Here is a 17,611-nt window from a genome sequence, read left to right as displayed (position 1 = left end):
CACACACACACACACAAAAACAACCCTCAAAACTCTAAATGAACTCTTAAAAAAAAAAAAAAAGGAAATATTTGACAACTGCAAGGATAAATAGACAAATTCACAATTATATTTGTAGACTCTGACACTCCTACCCCAGTATCAAACAGAACATAGACAGAATTTCAGCAGGGATCAAGAAGTACTGAAAAATGCCATCCATTAAGAGGATCTAATAGCAACTTATATAATACTCCATCTAACAAAAGCAGAATACACATTCTTTTCAGGTGCATAAAGAACATTCATGAAAGATCCAAAGTACGAACCCTAACAAATATAAAAGGACTGAATGAAATTCTACAATGTATGTTCTCTGACTATAATAAAATAAAACAAGAAAACAATAACAGAAAATAGGAAAATGTGAAAACACTTGAAAATTAAACAATGCACTTTCTAAGTAATATACGCACCAAAGAGGATGCTTCAAAAGAAATAAGAATATATTTTGAACTGAATGAAAATGAAAACATAACATAGCAAAATTTGTGGGAGTGAACTAAAGCAGGGCTTAGAGGGAAATTTATAGAATGAAATACCAGTATTAGTAAAGAAAGAAGGTCTCAACTCTACTATCTCAGCTTCGACCTTAAAAGACTAGAAAAGAGCAAAACAGATATCAAAGGAAAATAACACTGACAATGTACTAATGCCACTAAATTATATATTTTAAAATGGTTAAGACAGTAAATTTTATATTATGTGTATTTTACCATAATAAAAACCTAAAGGTAAAAAGTAAAACTATAAAAAAATTTTAAAGAAAAAAATAGGAGAAAATCTTTGTGACTGTTGGATAGGCACAGAGTTCTTAAACATGACACCAAAGCAAAATCCATAAAGAAAACTGACAAATTGAACTTCATCAAAGTTAATACCTTTGCTTTCCAAAAAATACTAAAAGAATGACAATTCAAGCTGAAAACTTGAAAAAAAATTGGCAAATCACTTATCCAATAAAAGACTTGTATCTAAAATATAACGAACTCTTAAAGCTAAACAATAAACACCAAATGGACAAAGTACTTAAAGAGATCCTTCTTTAAAGAGGTTATAGGGATGACAAGTACATGAAAAGTTATTCACATCATTAACACTAAGAGAAATGCCAATTAAACCACAATAAGATACCCCTATACATGGATTAGAAGGCTAAAATAAAAAATACTGACAATACCAAATGCTGATGAGGCTGTGAAGCAAATGGAACTCTCATATATTGTTGATAAGAATACAAAATGGTACAAGTTCTTTGAAAAATGATTGACATTTTTTAAAATCAAGTTAAATATACACTTACCATACGATCAAGCAAACCCACTCCTGGGTATTTACCCTAGAAAAATAAAAACACTCATACAAAAACTTGTAAATGAATGATCAAAGCAGCACTATTCAACAACCCAATGCCCTTCAACGGATGAACAAATAAACTAATTGCAGCATATCCATACAATGGAATACTGTCTGTTACAAGTCATTGAGTTGGCTCTGACTTCTGGCTACCTTATGAATGAGTGACCGAATGTCCTCTTTTATGGAGTCAATCCATCTCATATTTGGTCTTTCTCTTTTCCTGCTGCCTTCTATTTTTTCCCAGGATTGTTGTCTTTTCCAAAGAATCCTGCCTTCTCATGATGTGCTCAATACAGGATAACTTCTGTTTTGTTATATTTGCCTTCAGCAATGTTTCCGGCTTAATTTGCTCTAGGGCTCACTTTGTTCCTCCTTCTGGTGGTCCAGGGTATCCACAGAGCTTTCCTCCAACATGATAATTCAAATGAATCAATTTTTTTCCTCTCAGCCTTCTTCACTGTCCAACTATTATATCCATACACAGCAATTGGGAATACAAGGATCTAGATGATCTCAGCCTTGGTCTCTAATGACATATCTTTGCTCTTAGTAATTCTTCCATTGCTGCCCTTCTACATCTCAGCTTTTTCTTCATTTTGGCTGCAGTCTCCATTAGAACTGATGACTGAAGCAAAGTATTTAACCTTTTTGATATCTCCACTGGCTATGTTAAAGTTGTATATTTCTTTGTAGACATGATTTTTGCCTTCTTGATGTTCAAATACAGTCCTACTTTGGCACGTTCTTCTTTCATTTTCATCAGAAGTCATTTCCAATCATTGTTATTTTCTGCTAGAAAGATGGTGTCATCTGTGGATCTTAAGTTATTGATTTTTCCTCTACCAATTTTCACTCCTCTTTCCTCTGAGTCTAGCCTGGTTTATAGTATATGTTCTGCATATAGATTAAATAAATAGGGAGATAAAATGTACCCCTGTCTATCGCTTTTGCCTATAGGAAACCATTCTGTCTCTCCATATTGTGTTGTGACAGTGGTTTCCTGTCACAATACAGGTTATGCATTACGACAATCAAGTGCTAAGGGAAGACCCTTTCTTTCTGAGCAATTGATAGTTTCTCAAGATCCAGGCAGTTAAAGGCTTTATTGTAGTCTATAAAACACAGACTAACCTTCTGAAATTGTATGGAGTACTCCAGTATGCAACAAATGTTTGTGATTAGATCTCAAGTGTCTCTTCTTTTTCTGAATTCAGCTTGAACATCTGGCATTTCTCGCTCCATATAAGGTAGAAGAAATCTTTGTGGCATCACCTTGAGCATCACTTTGTGTAGGAAATAAGAGCAATGATCTTATAATTTTTGCTTTCCTTGACATCTTCTTTCTTAAAAATTGAGATATATACTGAACATTTCTAGCCTTAGGCCACTGTTTTGTTTACCATATTTGTTTCCATATAGGATTTTGACAGATTCAGTCTCTGACAGTCTCTGTAGCATGAAACAATGGATTACTACTAACCAATAAAAGCAACCAAAAAACTACTGATACGTGCAACAACTTTGCTTGAATATCATTAAGGTGAACGAAAGAAGCTAATTGCAAAAGGTTATAAACCATTATGCAAATGTACACATACATATAATGTAAGACATTCTTGTAAAGAGAAAGCTACAGTAATGAAGAATAGATCAGCGGTTCTCAGGGTGTTAGGGGTTGAGGGAGAGCATGACTATACTGAGAAAGAACATAAAAAGTTTTTGGGATGATGAAATTGTATCTTGATTGTGGCAGTGGTTACATGAATTTATGTATGTGTTAAAATTCATAGAACTGGAAAGAAAATGAAGTTAAATCTTCCTGTACAATAATTTTAAAAATAAAAAGAAATTTTTAGAAAAATGAAGTGCCAATGCAACATCTAGGAACAATGTTCAGAAGGCAGTTAGGTAAAAGTTAGGAGAGTAGTCTGAATAACTGAAAAAGGTTTTGAAGTCATCAGTCCCTGGTAGAATAAGTGAGATCATCCCAAGATATTATTTACAGTGAGAAAATAACCAAGAATAGAACTCCAGAAAATACAGACATTTAAAGATTGAGACAAAGACAAGAATCCTATAAGAGAAGATATTAAGAAATAGTAATCAGAGAAGTAAAGAATAAAGAAATTTGAAGTAGTAGCTCATAAGATCAAATGTCACAGAAAGGTCAAGTAAGTTAAAGATTTAAAATATTCATTATATTTGGAAAGATGGATATTGGTGACATGTTTTTCAATATGACTATGTGGTGATAAGCTGTGTACATGAATGGAAAACTGAATAGTAGGTAAGCAAACAGAGACAGCAGAAGCTTCATTCATTTGAGGCGCCTGGTTATAAAGAGGAGGAAAAGGACAGGACAGTGACTACAGAGGAATGTGAGAAACATAAATATATTTATAGGCTATTAGGGGGTACTAGTAAAGAAGGAAAGTTCAGAAAAGAGAGGAAACAATTGAAGGTCCTTAAGTAAACAGAACTGCATAGAAGAAAAGGAAACAAAAGTATAATATCTCTATACCTCAGTAAGATGTAAAATGGAAATAAAACAGAATGTACCTCAGAGCACTATTGTGAGAATTAACTGAGTTAATATAGGCAAAGAACTTAGAACTATGCCTGACACTTAGTAAGCACCCAATAAATGATGAATGTTAACAATTATCAGTATTCTAATTATCAAATTGGATGAAATGAGAAAGATTACTTTTGAACAGAGAAAGTTATGTCCTATGAGACTGGAGAAAATAAAGAAAGATTGGGTACTATGATGAATAAATTATAAGTATGGAGGCAGAAAAGCTGAGGAAATGTGAGTCTATTAAGCTTAATTTTCTCTGTAAAGTAATGATTATCTTTAAAGAGAATGAAGGACAAAATCATTGTGGAAAATTCCCACTGTGGGCAATGGGAGAAGCTTTTGACCATGAAGATACAAAAAGATTACTGAGTAGGACTGACGGCTTGGCAGAAACCAGAGACCATATACTGATCTGATATTAATCATCATAGCTTTAATTTTCTCCAGCAGTGTTCAGAAGCTTGAATATAAAAATGGTCACTAGTTAAGTTACACATAATAAGGAGGGATATATCTACTCAGTTAAAGGGCTACCTAGGGAAGATAGGCTAGTCAATTATAACGGTATTCATATAAATGAGTAAATTTAATTTTCAGGCTATTCTGATGAGTTTAAAGACATCTCTTTTGGAAACTACACAGATATCCATCAACAGAGAAATGAATAAATAAATTGTGATACATCCATACAAGGAAATATGACTCAAGAATAAAAAAGAACAGACATTGATACACATCAGCCTGAAAAAGTTATATACTGTATGATTGATAAGTTTACATGAAATTCTAGAAAAGATAACACTATCTAGTACAGGAAGCAGATCAGTGGTTGCCTACAGTTAGTGGCAGACTGATTGTAAAGGGGTGCAAGGAATTCCTCCCAATTTTATTGATATATAATTGACATACAACATTGTATTAGTTTAAGGTTTTAGAGTACATGTATATGTCGAGAAATGATTAACACTGTAAGTTTAGTTAATATGCATCATCTCACATAGTTACAAATGTTTTTTTTTCTTGTGGTGAGACAAGGAAATTTAAGAAATGATGGAATAGTGCTATTCCATGATTGTAGCAGTGGTTAAATTACTATATACATTTGTCAATCATATTGCGACATATACTTAACGTTGATGAATTTCATCGTATCATATCATATCTTAATAAAACCAATTTTTTAAAAAAGTTCTTGTTTGGAGACCTGGGTATGTTCCACTATCATGTATGTTGCTACAGACAGCACTTAAAAGTAGCTCTTTCACCTTGCCTAGTCTACTGTCCCTAAATGTAGTCCCTAGAATTATAGACAAAGGGAGGGTGGTAGGCAGAATTTTAAGAAGACTCCCAAAGTTTCTTGCCATTCGTCCACATTCAACATGTTTACAAACCCTTCATAATCCCCAGGACTGTAGATAAGATGGATTTGACCCTCCATAATTATGTTATGTTAAATGGGATGACTGACATTAAAATAATGGGATTTTCCAGTGGGCCTGACCAAATCACATGAGCTTTTTAAAAGCAGAGCTTTCTCTTGCTGGTTGAAAAGTTATAGTCAGGAGTTTGAAACATGAGAGGAATTTGATACATGGAAAGTTCTTTGTTGCTGACATAAAAGAGGCCACCTGCAAAGACCTAAGAGTGGCCTCAGAATTTAGAGTGGTCCCAGTCAAAAGCTAGTCAGACAACAGAGACCTTAGTCCTACAGCAGCAAGGAAGTGAATCCTACTAACACTCTGAGGAAGCACTGAAGAAGATCTTGCCCTGGTTGAGCCTGCAGATGAGGATACCTTGAGTTCAGCTTTATGAGACCACCAACAGAAGACCCAGTTAAAACTTGCCAGATTCTTGACCCACAGAAACTGTGAGCAATAAATTTGTGTTGCTTTAAGCCACTAAATTTATGGTAATTTGTTATATAGTGAATAAAACAAGTAATATATGATGCACATACCCAAATATACTAAAAAACAGAAATTCTTCACTTTAGCCACATCTTTCTAAAGCAAAGTTTTATGTATACATTTAGTCATCTAGGGAATAAAGAAATTCTACATAGTTTAACAAAATTAATCTTGGAAACTCATAAAAAATCACTGTCAAGATGCACTGCTGATCTGTACTGCATATTTTTTTGAATGATAACACAACGAAATGAAAATACTAATTTCTGATTGCAAGATGGCAGAGTGACACTGTAGCCTATCCTCTTACAAAATCCTAGAATAGAGAAGTGGTCATTTTAAATGAATACATATCAGCACTCAAGAACAAGCAAAGCTCTTGGTAGTCTCAAGAACAGAAGAAATCCAGAGATAAGTACACAAAATCAGTTTAAAGTAAGAAGCTTTACAAGCAAAAGCATGTCAGAAAGACAAATACCACAGAAGGTATGAGCAACACAAAGCACATTCTAAGGCATGGTGGAAGCTAAGAGCATAAGAAGGCCTAATAGCAAACAACAGTGGTTACAATAAGAGGGTCACCTCCAGCACGCTATCTATCTCTACAAAGCAGAGTCAGTTCCCTTCAGATAGAAGAGATAAGAAAGAACTTAAGAGTGAAAAGATAGGCCAATGATCTGGATAACTGGTACTACCTAGGAAAAATGAGAAACTTGTAAGTTCAGAAAATAAGGTCTCAAGGTATTTGCTTGGCAGAATAGCAATATGTCCTAGCCATCCTCTACTCTCACTGAAAATGGTGCAGAGGGACAGATTGGTAGAGACCTGTCTCCCATTTTGTCGAGTGATCAAACAAAGGCAATGAATAATAAAATAGACACTCCCAAACATAAACACATCATCAAGAACACCAAACAGTTGAGGAATGCCAACACTATGAAATAGATAACAGTTAAAAATGGAAGAAACCGAGGTAACATAAGCAATAGCACACTAAGAACAAGATTTTACAATAACTTTGGTATCAGAGAAATGAGAACACGATCAAGGAGTTTTAGGGGAAAAATAACTAGAATTGATGGACATGAAGATACAAGTTTCTAAAATTACAAGAAACTCATTACATGGGCTGATCAGCAACAGAGTAGACAAAAACGAATATATTAGTGAGCTGAAATTCAGGCCTAGGAATCCTTCGGAACAGTAAAAAAGAAGATTAAAAAAGAATGATGTAAGAGTACAGAAAGAAGGACATTTGATGCAGAGGTTTCAATCTGTCTAGTGGAGTTCTCTTAAGGAGAAAAAGCAGCAGCAGTGTTTGAAGAAATATTGAGAATATACCAAAACTGAAGATAAGTACTCATGTTCAAAGTATCCAGTTAGAGCCTGAGTTAAGTCAATAAAAACACCCTGAGAAATATTCAAGTGAAATTTTCAGAACATCAAGGATAGAAAAATAGTCCTAAAAGCTATCAGAGAGAAAATAAAAATCCCTTAGAAAGAAACATTAATCAGAACATCGCATGTCTTATTAGTAACAGAAAAAGAAGATAAGGCAGTATCTTCACAGTGGTATGGAAAAGAATTTCAAACTTATATTTCTTTATCCAGCCAAGTTATTATTTAAAATTTTCAACTGTAGCCATGATGGAGTAACTGGGACTAGATCTACTCTCCTACCTTGAACAACTAAAAGTCTGGATAAAATAAATGAAACAATGGTTTATCAAACACTAGACAACAGGCAGCACAGGACAGTGATCTTTGAGAGATAGTAACAAGTGAGGTCAGCCCAGTAACTGTCCAACTTACTGCCTGGAAAGAGTTTCCAGTGTGTAGCATGGGTCCCCAAACAGAACTGAGCAGTTTCCCTGAGCTCAGAAAACAGCAATCAGAGCTTGGGAAGTTGAAGATCACTAAAATTTGTAGGACGAAGTACCAAAGGAGAGTTGCATAGATAGTGTAGTAGAGGGTATCCACTGAGTGTTTTCTCTGAGTCTCCTGATGAGTGACAAGCAGCATAATATCAAAAATACCTCAGGATCACTTAGGGCTAGGGATATTTCATTCTTCCAACAGTCATGGTAGAAAGACTTCTATATCAACAGGTACTGCCTCAGCAATGGGCCAAATTAGTTCTAGGCTAAAGGCTATTCTGGACCTGCCTAGTAAAGCTTAAAAGTAGGCCTTGAAAGACTCAAACTATTTCCAAGTAACTTAAAACTGCATCCCAGAATAAAAATCTGACATATTTAATTACCCCTCCTCGCCCCCTGCCAAAAAAAATAAAATAAAATCCACAATGCCTGGTATCCAATTACTAATTACCAGGTATATAAAGAAGCAAAAAAAGATGACCAATTGAGGAGAAAAATCAATCGGCAAACACAGATTCAGAAATGACAAAGATACCAGAATTAGTAGATAAGGTCATTAAAACAGCTGTTATAATTATATTCCATATGTTTAAGAAGGTAGAGAAAAGCATAAGTATTATAAAGAGAAAGTTTGAAAGTATAAAGATGATCTAAATAAACTTTAACACAGAAAAAAGACTAAAAATAAACAAACAGAACATTAGTTAGCTGTTGAGGGAGCAGCACATGGCCTAATATATGTGTGCTGAACATCCTAGAAGGAAAAAGAGAGAGGAGAACAAAAGAACACTTTTTGAAGAAATAATGGCTGAAATTTTATAAATTTGATAAAAATTATAAACCTTCAGATCTGAGAAGCTCAAAGAACTCCAAAATAAACACAAAGAAGACTACACCAAGTACAGAGTAATCAAATCACTTTTAGCAATGAAAAAATAATGTTAGAAACAAAGTTAAAAGCTATCAGAGAAAAAAAATGATATATAGAGGAAAAAGATAAGAATGACGGCAGATTTCTTGTCAGGAACAGACATACCAGGAGATAAGTGGAGACGTATCATTTAAGCACTGAAAGAAAAAAAACAACTTTCAACCTATAATACTATACCCAGAAAAAACTTTTCGAAAAAAGCAAAATGCTTTTTCAGACATACAAATGCTAAGCAAATTTGCCAACACACCACCACTACATATTATCATTTAACAGCGAGGACAATATGGACATTTCCCAGAAAATTTTGGAATGTTTCTCTCCAAAAGGATTACCAGAAAGTATTCTCCAGCATGAAGAAAAATAAACTGAGGAGAAATTAGTATGATGTAAGGAATAATGATGAGGAAAGAAATCTATAAATCTTGATAATTCTAGTAATTGCTTTAAAATAAGTTAAATTAAAATCTATAACTAAAATTCCAGATGCTATTAACATGGGAGGTATGAATTAAAAGAGAATGCCGGAGGTTTTCTACTATCTACAGGAAGGATACAAACACAGATTAATTCCAGATTTAGAAAAGTAAAAACTGATCTGTGTTAAAAATATAAAGGGTAACCATTAAAAAATCTAGCTATCTTTCTATGACATTATTTCAAAGAAAAAAATATCCTAAATTGTAATAATTACATTAACTCACAAAGATATCACTTATGAACTTGTGTAGATATAAGTCTAATCAAAATATATTACCACATAATTGACCTATTTCCTATGTGAGCACGATGCTTTATGCGGTGCTGAGCTAATAGAAAAAAATATCAGTTGTTCTGTGGACAAAAGGTCAAAAAGCAGTTGTGCACTTCTATAAGTCAAAACTATTAAGAGTTTTAATTATTGAAATGATTATCTAAAAACTGTTAATATTTTCTTGGATACGTGACTTAATTTAGTTAACTGGCATAATTAGAGGCTTTAATACACACTTTGTTTCTAATTTGCTTTAAAGTAAATGTGTAATTACTCATATATTTATCCAAATGTTTATTTCTCATTTTTCTTTAAATTCTCTGCTACTTAAAAGCATTTAAAAACCAAAAGCATATGGGGTGGGGGGTGGGGAGAATGAGCAATGTAGGAACTTATTTATGCAATATAAATATCTTGATTGCCATACCTACTCCAACTCTTTTTAAAGGAAAGATACAGCTGTGGACTTACTTCCAATGAACAAAACCAACAAGAAAATTTTACCCTTGATATAAAAGATATAGCAGAAGAGGGTTTAAATAAGTCAAAATACATCACAATTTTATACTCTAAATGTTTAGAGTAAATGTTTGGAAAAGATTACAGTTCTTTTCACTTATACCTACCTTATTCCAGACCTTTGCTTTGAATACAATTATGTTCAAAAACCTCAAAAAAAAAAAAAAAATCATACCATGTGCCCTTCGGCTCGAGCTTTGTTCTGCCTCGCTTCCTGTTTTCGCTGTAAGAATTCTTCCACTTGTTTAGCTCTTTCCATAGCTAGCTGCCCCTTTTGCCTAAGTAATGTGGAAAAGAGCAAAGTCAGAAATTTTGAACATTAAATATTCCAAAAAGTTACAAATTATACTTATTCTAAATACTTTCTTCGTTACAGAATAAGAAGGCTGATATGAAATAAAATATTCCTCTGGAATAAAGAATTACCTACATATATATTAGTATTTACTACCTAAATCAAATTCTTTGCTATTTTAAATACTAGTAAAATCTATGCTTCTATTCCAATCTGAACAAGAAGGTTACCCATACATTTATTTACTCTATTATACTTATAGATACATAAAATTATTTTAGACTAAATTACAGAAGAATCTCAATAGCTTCCAAGGAGTTAAACTTATTTCAGAACTTTGTATAAAATATATCTAAGATTCTTCTTTAATCAGTATTGAAGTAAAATTAAAGCAGTATAATAGCAATTTCAAAAATGAACAAAACAAAAAGTTCGTGAAATTTCAAAATTACAGTAAAAAGCAATGTCTGAATTCCTTGAATATTAAAACTATTAAAAAGTAAAATAGATACATTAGGTGAAAATTAATAGCTCAATTACTTCTTTTAATCTTTTCCAGTTATATTTCTGTATCTTTCACTGACAATTATGAACGGACGTAAATGTGATTCTAGACTAAAAGTAAAAAATATTAATAACAAACTTTTATTGAACATCTTTACATATATTGGTCCTATTAACACACTAAGTATAGGAGACACAAAAATAAATACAAGCCAGCCCCAGTAATCACAGAACTCATAGTATAGTATCAACTGCAGTTAATTTTGGAGGTAAAGAACAAAGATGAGCAAGTTACTGCCTCTGCTTCTACTTGGATTTTGGCTACTAAGGCACACAGATTTCTTACAGCCCTTCTTTCGGACCTAAGCTGTGCTCTAAAAAATACATGAAATAAATGCCTTTTGTCTTCCAGTAGGTTTAAACACTTCCTATTTTTATGTCTCAATCATTTCTTTTACATGTTTTACTAACCACTAACTGGGACATAAAAATATTTTAGAAAGGAAATTAAGCTGTAAAAACTTAAAATCTATTTCACCACAAAGCTATGAATGATTGTGGCCTAAGGTTTATTTACCTTTACCTTATGTGACACTTAAAAAATTCTTGTTAAATTTCCATCATTGGAATTTTCTAGGATTAGATAAATCTCTGTAGCTGGTTAAGAGCTTTTTATATAACTCACAGATACGTCTAGGTAGCTAAATCTGAATCTAGTTCACATCACCAAATTCAGAAATGCATTCCAGTCAAGCCATGGTAGCTTGAGTAAATCAAGGATAATGAACAAGAAATTTGTTTATGCCTCGGTAGTGCACATGTGCTATCCTCAACTAGTCATATTCTGTACTGCATAATTCTGAGATTAATAAAGTACATCTGGACTGCATGTAACATATGTCCTTCATATATCCAAGCAAGGCTATATTCTGATCTGTTAGAGCCCCATTTATATAAAGCTGGGTCTGAAAAGGGCAGACAAACTTTCAGAGGGTACAATGCTCAGATATGTCATCTGTAACTATATGTCTACTGGTAAGGCTCTTTTGGAGGGTCCTAGAAGCTTACACCACCATCTATAATTAGATAAAATTCCAATCTCTCTGCTGTGTGTCCTGATTGTATCGACTTCCTTCTCTAACCTTTATAGAAGTAGCATGTGCTAGATTTCCCATCCTAAGATATTATGTCCAATGTCTGTCAGTCTGAACCTCCAATTAACATGTTAATACAACAGTTGCACAAAATTATGTTACTAAAAACCTGTTCATAGTATAACTGCTTTGAAATACAGATTTTTCACACCATTTATGTATACATAACACTACCTGTTGTATTCATTTATATTATCTTTAAGTTTTGCTTCACTGAACAGCTTTTTCCTAAGCTGGCTTAAATAAGCAGGTTTACATAACTGGCTGCTTTCAATCACAAGCTTAAAACAAGTAGCAATTTTTGCTTAACATTATTTCTTTATTCCTGTATTAAACAAATACTGAGTGCCAACTATTTGACAATATTTATTCCCTTCTTCGAAAATATAAAGATGTATAAAATAGAGTTCTGGGAATGCGAGGTTGGTCGGTTCAACATACTAAAATCAATTGGAGTAATATACCTTATTAATAGAATAAAGGAAAAAATTAGTTTGATTCTATGACTTCTTATAATATGTAAAAAAAACCCCTATAAACTGTTTATTTTTTTCGTGCATTTCTGTTTACTACTTCATAGATATTAAAAAGAAGAACCCATACTCATATTTTTATTTCTCTCTCAAGTAGTAAAACTGTGCTAAACTGTGGGTACAAACTATCAAGCTAGGCTCATGGGGGTAAGAGCAAATAGTCGATTTATTTCTTAAGAGTCATTCTCTTCATTAAACATTGTTAATTCATATGTACTTATTCTGTTTAATGCAAATTAAACAGAATATATTTTTGAGTTCCAAAACTATACAACTTAAAGTCAGTAAAACATAAACCCTATATATAGTAAGAAATTAGGAATTTGGAAAGTAAAATACAGAAACATTAGAATGGGTTAAAAAAAATAATTATTCTAAGACAAACTTTTTTTCATCTTGACAAGAGAAAAAAAAGGAATTATTTTCTTTCCTTTTCTTATTACAAATGCATAAATAAGTGGCAAAATTTGGGTAGGGTACCTCATATCCATGGCTCAAATCCTTTTCTGATAAAGGAAATTTAAAATTTTTGAAGGATGATTATAAATAAATTATTTTAAGAGGTGAAAACATAAACATAGGCAGACACCTAGATAGCAGAAATAATCTGAGAAATGAAAAATTAGTTGACATGGTTTAAAGTAGAAGAGGTGGGAAGTATAGAGTTAATGAGATGAAAAATGGATATAGAGGGTTTATTCATTAAGCTTCTTCCTCTGTTTAAGTGGCATAATGTCTAGCTGATAGAATGAAACTGTTGTCAGCTTTATACAAATTAAATGAAATTATATAGAGAAAATGACTTGGAAAAGCAAAAGCACTGCAAAACACAAATATTAGAAGGCACTCAATAGTTTTATAAAATGGTCTTAGATGGCTGAAGTTCTAATATTAAAATGCTAATTGAATGTAAGTTCACCAGTTATAACAAACGTACCACTCTGGTGGGGATAATGAAGAAGGCTATGTATGATTTTGGACAGGGATAATATATGGGATATCTCTGTACTTTCTCACTCAAGTTTGCTGTGAACCTAAAACTGCTATAAAAAAAATAAAGTCTTAAAAAAAAAAGCTAACTGAAGAGGTGAGTTAAGATATGGATATAAATAAAGTTGAACTGGCCAGAGTTCCTGATTAGAAGAGAAGAGAAAAAATAATACCATAAATAAGGAAGAGGCAAATGTGGGTGATCCAAAATAGGAGGAAAAGAGAATGTGAAAGTGTTAGATAACTATAGGTTAGTTTGCTGATTCAGTTTGAAACAGGGAAGAGAACTGATCAGGAATGACAATGACATATAGACTACAGTCATCACTTGGTATCCATGGGAGATTGGTTCAAAGACCACCAGAACTCTCTCTCCACTGCAGATAACAAAATCCCTGGATGCTCCAGTTTCTTCTATCAAATGGTATAAGACAATGCATCCAGTCAGCCCTCCACATTCGTGGATTCCCAAATGCAGACTGGAAATACTGTTTTTGACTAAAGGTTGGTTGAATACACAGATGCAAAACCTAGGGATACACAGGGCTACTGTATTTATTGAAAAAAGTCCACATATAAGTGGACCCACAGAGTTCAAACCTGTGTTATTCAAGGGCCAACTGTATATAAAAGTTCATTCAGCATCTAGTATCATGTTTAATTCTTAAAGTACCCAATATTTTAAAATTTTATAACCAACTAAATCAATAACTTATTAGCCTGTTCACTAGTACTATCTCAAGAAGCTGAGAAATCTTCCTAACAGAGTATTTAAGGAGCTGAACTCTACAGTCAGATAGACTTAGTTTAAATCCCAGGTCTATCACTTACTAGCTGCCTGACCATGCACAAGTTTTAAATCTCTGTAAGTCCTAAAATCTCCATTGTTATTTAAAAAGTAATATCTAATTCAAAAGGTTGCTGTGATGAATCAATACAATTTGGTATATAATAAGTATTCAATAAATAATATCTATCATCAGAACAAGAAGAGCAATAACTTCAATGCAACGTAAGAAAGTGTATATACTATGCTTGAGTATTGCTAAGCCCACCAAAGTCGACAAAAATAAAATGATAAATGATCTTACAACCACAAATAGTTTAAAAACTGAAAATTAAAATAGGGAAACTCTATCTGATGCTCAAAAACTGAAAGGAAGGTGTGGTATAGTAGAAGAGGTAACTGAGATACACAGTCATTTAAAACAATCTGAAATTCAGGTAAAAATTTACGCAAACATTTCAAGGTTATAATAGGAGATTAATGTAAATGGCCCAAAGCAGTCCATTATTTGTCATTCTAGGTGTGAAGAACTAAGAAACATTCTGGAAGATGAACAATAGGAAAAAACATAACAGTTTTCCTATTTTCTTCATACTATACTCATTTTAGATTTGATTAAAATAAAACAAAATAAGGCCAAACCAATTATTTACTACAAAGATCAATAACACCAGAAGGTAAAAACCACACATAAATTTGCTTTGCCATCTCATAAAAGTATGGATATGTGTGAGTCTGTATAGCCTTCCTTTCTCAAAAATGGAGAAAATAAACAATTAGCTTAACACTTCAGGCAACTGTGTATAATTAATAATGCTAATTTATATTCAACTCAATTATTTACTTCTGCTCAAATACCTTTTGATCATCTTTTATAATTGGGGGGATCATAAAGATTTTTATCATACTCAAAAGTATTACCTTTAAAATGACAAGGAAAAGGCAATGCAACTAAACTTTCACAAAATGATATTCTGATAACCAGAACGTTTTACAGAAGAAAGGGGAATGTCTAAGAAAACGTGTATGCATATTTAAGAAAAAAGGAATTATGCAAATTAAAACTATTGATAGCTATCATACCAAATGAATGCGATGGAAGAAAAGAAAAATTCTGATGAACGGGACCATAGAGAAAACCATGATTTAGAGATGTATGTGAAGAGAAAACAAATCAAAATAGACAGAAAAGGGTTCTAGGTGACGAGGAAAAGGAAAACAAAGAAGCATGCTTTGTAGTTCTGCATAAAGTGTGATTCCCTTTAAACATATTCTGATTTATTTAAAGAAACTGGATGATGAAGTTATTAAAACTATGTTAGCTCAAAGTTATCACACGTTCCTTTAAATAGTGCATTCAGACTATCACATATAAGCTATAAAAATTTGGCTAAATTGAAGAGCTATATTTTTGTTACATTTAATCAAGGGCCAAATTTGCACAAATAGTCTATGTAATCAATGGAGAAAACAGAGTGTAGATACTGAGCTAGACATGACATAGGACAAAATTATACACAAGGATAAATTTACAGATCATCACAGTCCAACCTGTTTTCATTGGGTTGTTTAGGCAGAGCCCTCAATCTTTTCAAAGTTTTTCTAACAGCATCGGCATCCTGGAAATAGTGATGACCTGCTGCCCCATTAGGTAATCCTGGATATATTCCAGGTGAAATTCCTCTGTAGATAAATATGCATAATAACTTTTGTTACTTTCTCTGAAGCAAAGCATAAATAACTTCTGCAGAACATGTCCATACCTCTCTGGAAGCCTTCGGCCACGTATTTCTCCTTTCCATTTAGCTTCATTATCTTCTGCTCTTTGTCGCTGCATTTGATCAAAAATAGCATGATAATGTTCATATTGTCCTCGAGAAGGAAATGATGGAGCCACAGCCCCTCCACCGCCAAAAAAGGTAGCCTAGGAATTAAACAAAGAGCTCTCACATGTTTATCTCATAATGCCTAAAAGACCTGCACTACTTGAAAGAAAAAATTTCAACACTTGACGTTTAAAAAGCAATTAAAGTTGAATATATTAATAAACATATAGCCTAAAGCAAAATGTCTCCCTACTATATTATAACCATTAATAATCAAAATAGTATATGTTGTTACTAACAATAAAGCATAATTGAATGTAACAAACAAAAATATAAAATCTCACTTAAATCATGTAAATATGGAAATATCTGGTCTTAGCAGGTTTTGAAACAAGTTTCTAATATGCATTTTATGTGATGCCATTCTATTAAGTTTAAATATGTATCACTTTTAAGTAAAACAGAGGTCACTTTTGTATCGCTCAAAGCTCTATTTAACAAAACTATCTGCATATGATATTTAATATACTCCAAATCCTTCAACAAGCAATGAAGAGATAAACATCATTGAGACATACTCTAGGTGTAAATAAAGCAGCAAAACATATCTATCCTTAAGCAGCTTACAAACAGCTTGGAAAACAAAGCACAAAACTAGAAAAAAATTTCATGCCTGTGACAAATGAATGGTAATAGGCACATTCTAAAGCAGTAAGTACTGAGCAAATTCACAAAACAGAAAAAAATTTCCAGAAGTAAAAATCCCTAAAGATAAATTTTTTAAAAAAGCACTAAAGAAAGAAATGTAAAAAACAAAGATTAAATGATTAACTATGAGCCAGGGTATTAAAGCAAAAATAAGCAATTTAAGTATATATTTGGGTGTTGCCAGTAGAGGGAGGAAGAAAGATTAATATAATTGGAAGGAAGGCAAATAGGAACCATTAAGCTTGGTCATAAAATATTGGTGTAAGTAACAGCTATCAAGCCTGGGTATTTATAATAAACAACAGAAATAAAGCATTTATAAACTTTCTAGTAGGAATAGCATACCAAAAGAGTTTTTAAGAAAGTTAATAAGTCAAATTATGCAAGATAAGCAGGACTAAATGAGAGAATAAGGTAGAAGAATTAGAAGGCTTGTTGCCCTGACACCAAGCCAAGAAGCCTAGAATGCTGAAGGGAGTAGTGGGTTCTCCAAAGGAATGACAAAGGATAAAGGCAAAGACATAATAAGGATACAACCTCAGAGACATAAGAACTCAAGTGCATAGAAAACTCACATGTAGAAATTAGAGATGTCAGAAAAGGGTAAGAGTTAAAACAAAATAAGTGTATAACGTTACAGAAGTCATGGTGGAAGAATTTCAATGAGATGAGGAAATCGATGATCTCACATGCAAAGGTCAAAGCACCGAAAATAAGACAAACTGATAGGACTAAAGTTGAGGGGTAGTGTTCAAAAAGCCTGTTTTTTTGTGAAATGATGAGAACAGAAGCCAGAATACTGACAGTAAAGGAAGAAGAGCTTCTAAGTGATAACAACTTAAGAAAC

General features: G+C 32.8%; 1 protein-coding gene across 6 annotated transcripts in view; it reads right to left on the bottom strand.

The window, feature by feature from the left end:
• NEK1 (NIMA related kinase 1) overlaps positions 1–17,611 on the bottom strand; it is a 130,358-nt gene that overhangs the window by 60,931 nt on the left and 51,816 nt on the right. For 4 of the 6 annotated variants that reach the window (XM_023530729.1, XM_011360276.2, XM_011360281.2 and 1 more), the window contains 3 exons: positions 15,994–16,154; positions 10,143–10,245; positions 1,343–1,378 (listed from right to left, as the gene is read on the bottom strand). In XM_023530729.1, coding sequence (XP_023386497.1) covers positions 1,343–1,378; positions 10,143–10,245; positions 15,994–16,154 — 300 coding nt within the window. The remainder of the gene's footprint in view (positions 1–1,342; positions 1,379–10,142; positions 10,246–15,993; positions 16,155–17,611) is intronic. The other 2 variants (XM_011360278.2, XM_011360282.2) reach the window with 1 other exon arrangement.

Source organism: Pteropus vampyrus, unplaced genomic scaffold (assembly GCF_000151845.1).
Source record: "Pteropus vampyrus isolate Shadow unplaced genomic scaffold, Pvam_2.0 Scaffold53, whole genome shotgun sequence".
Lineage (NCBI taxonomy): Eukaryota > Metazoa > Chordata > Mammalia > Chiroptera > Pteropodidae > Pteropus > Pteropus vampyrus.
The sequence above is the reverse complement of the archived record's forward strand: the minus strand, read 5'-3'. Positions and strand labels throughout refer to the sequence as shown.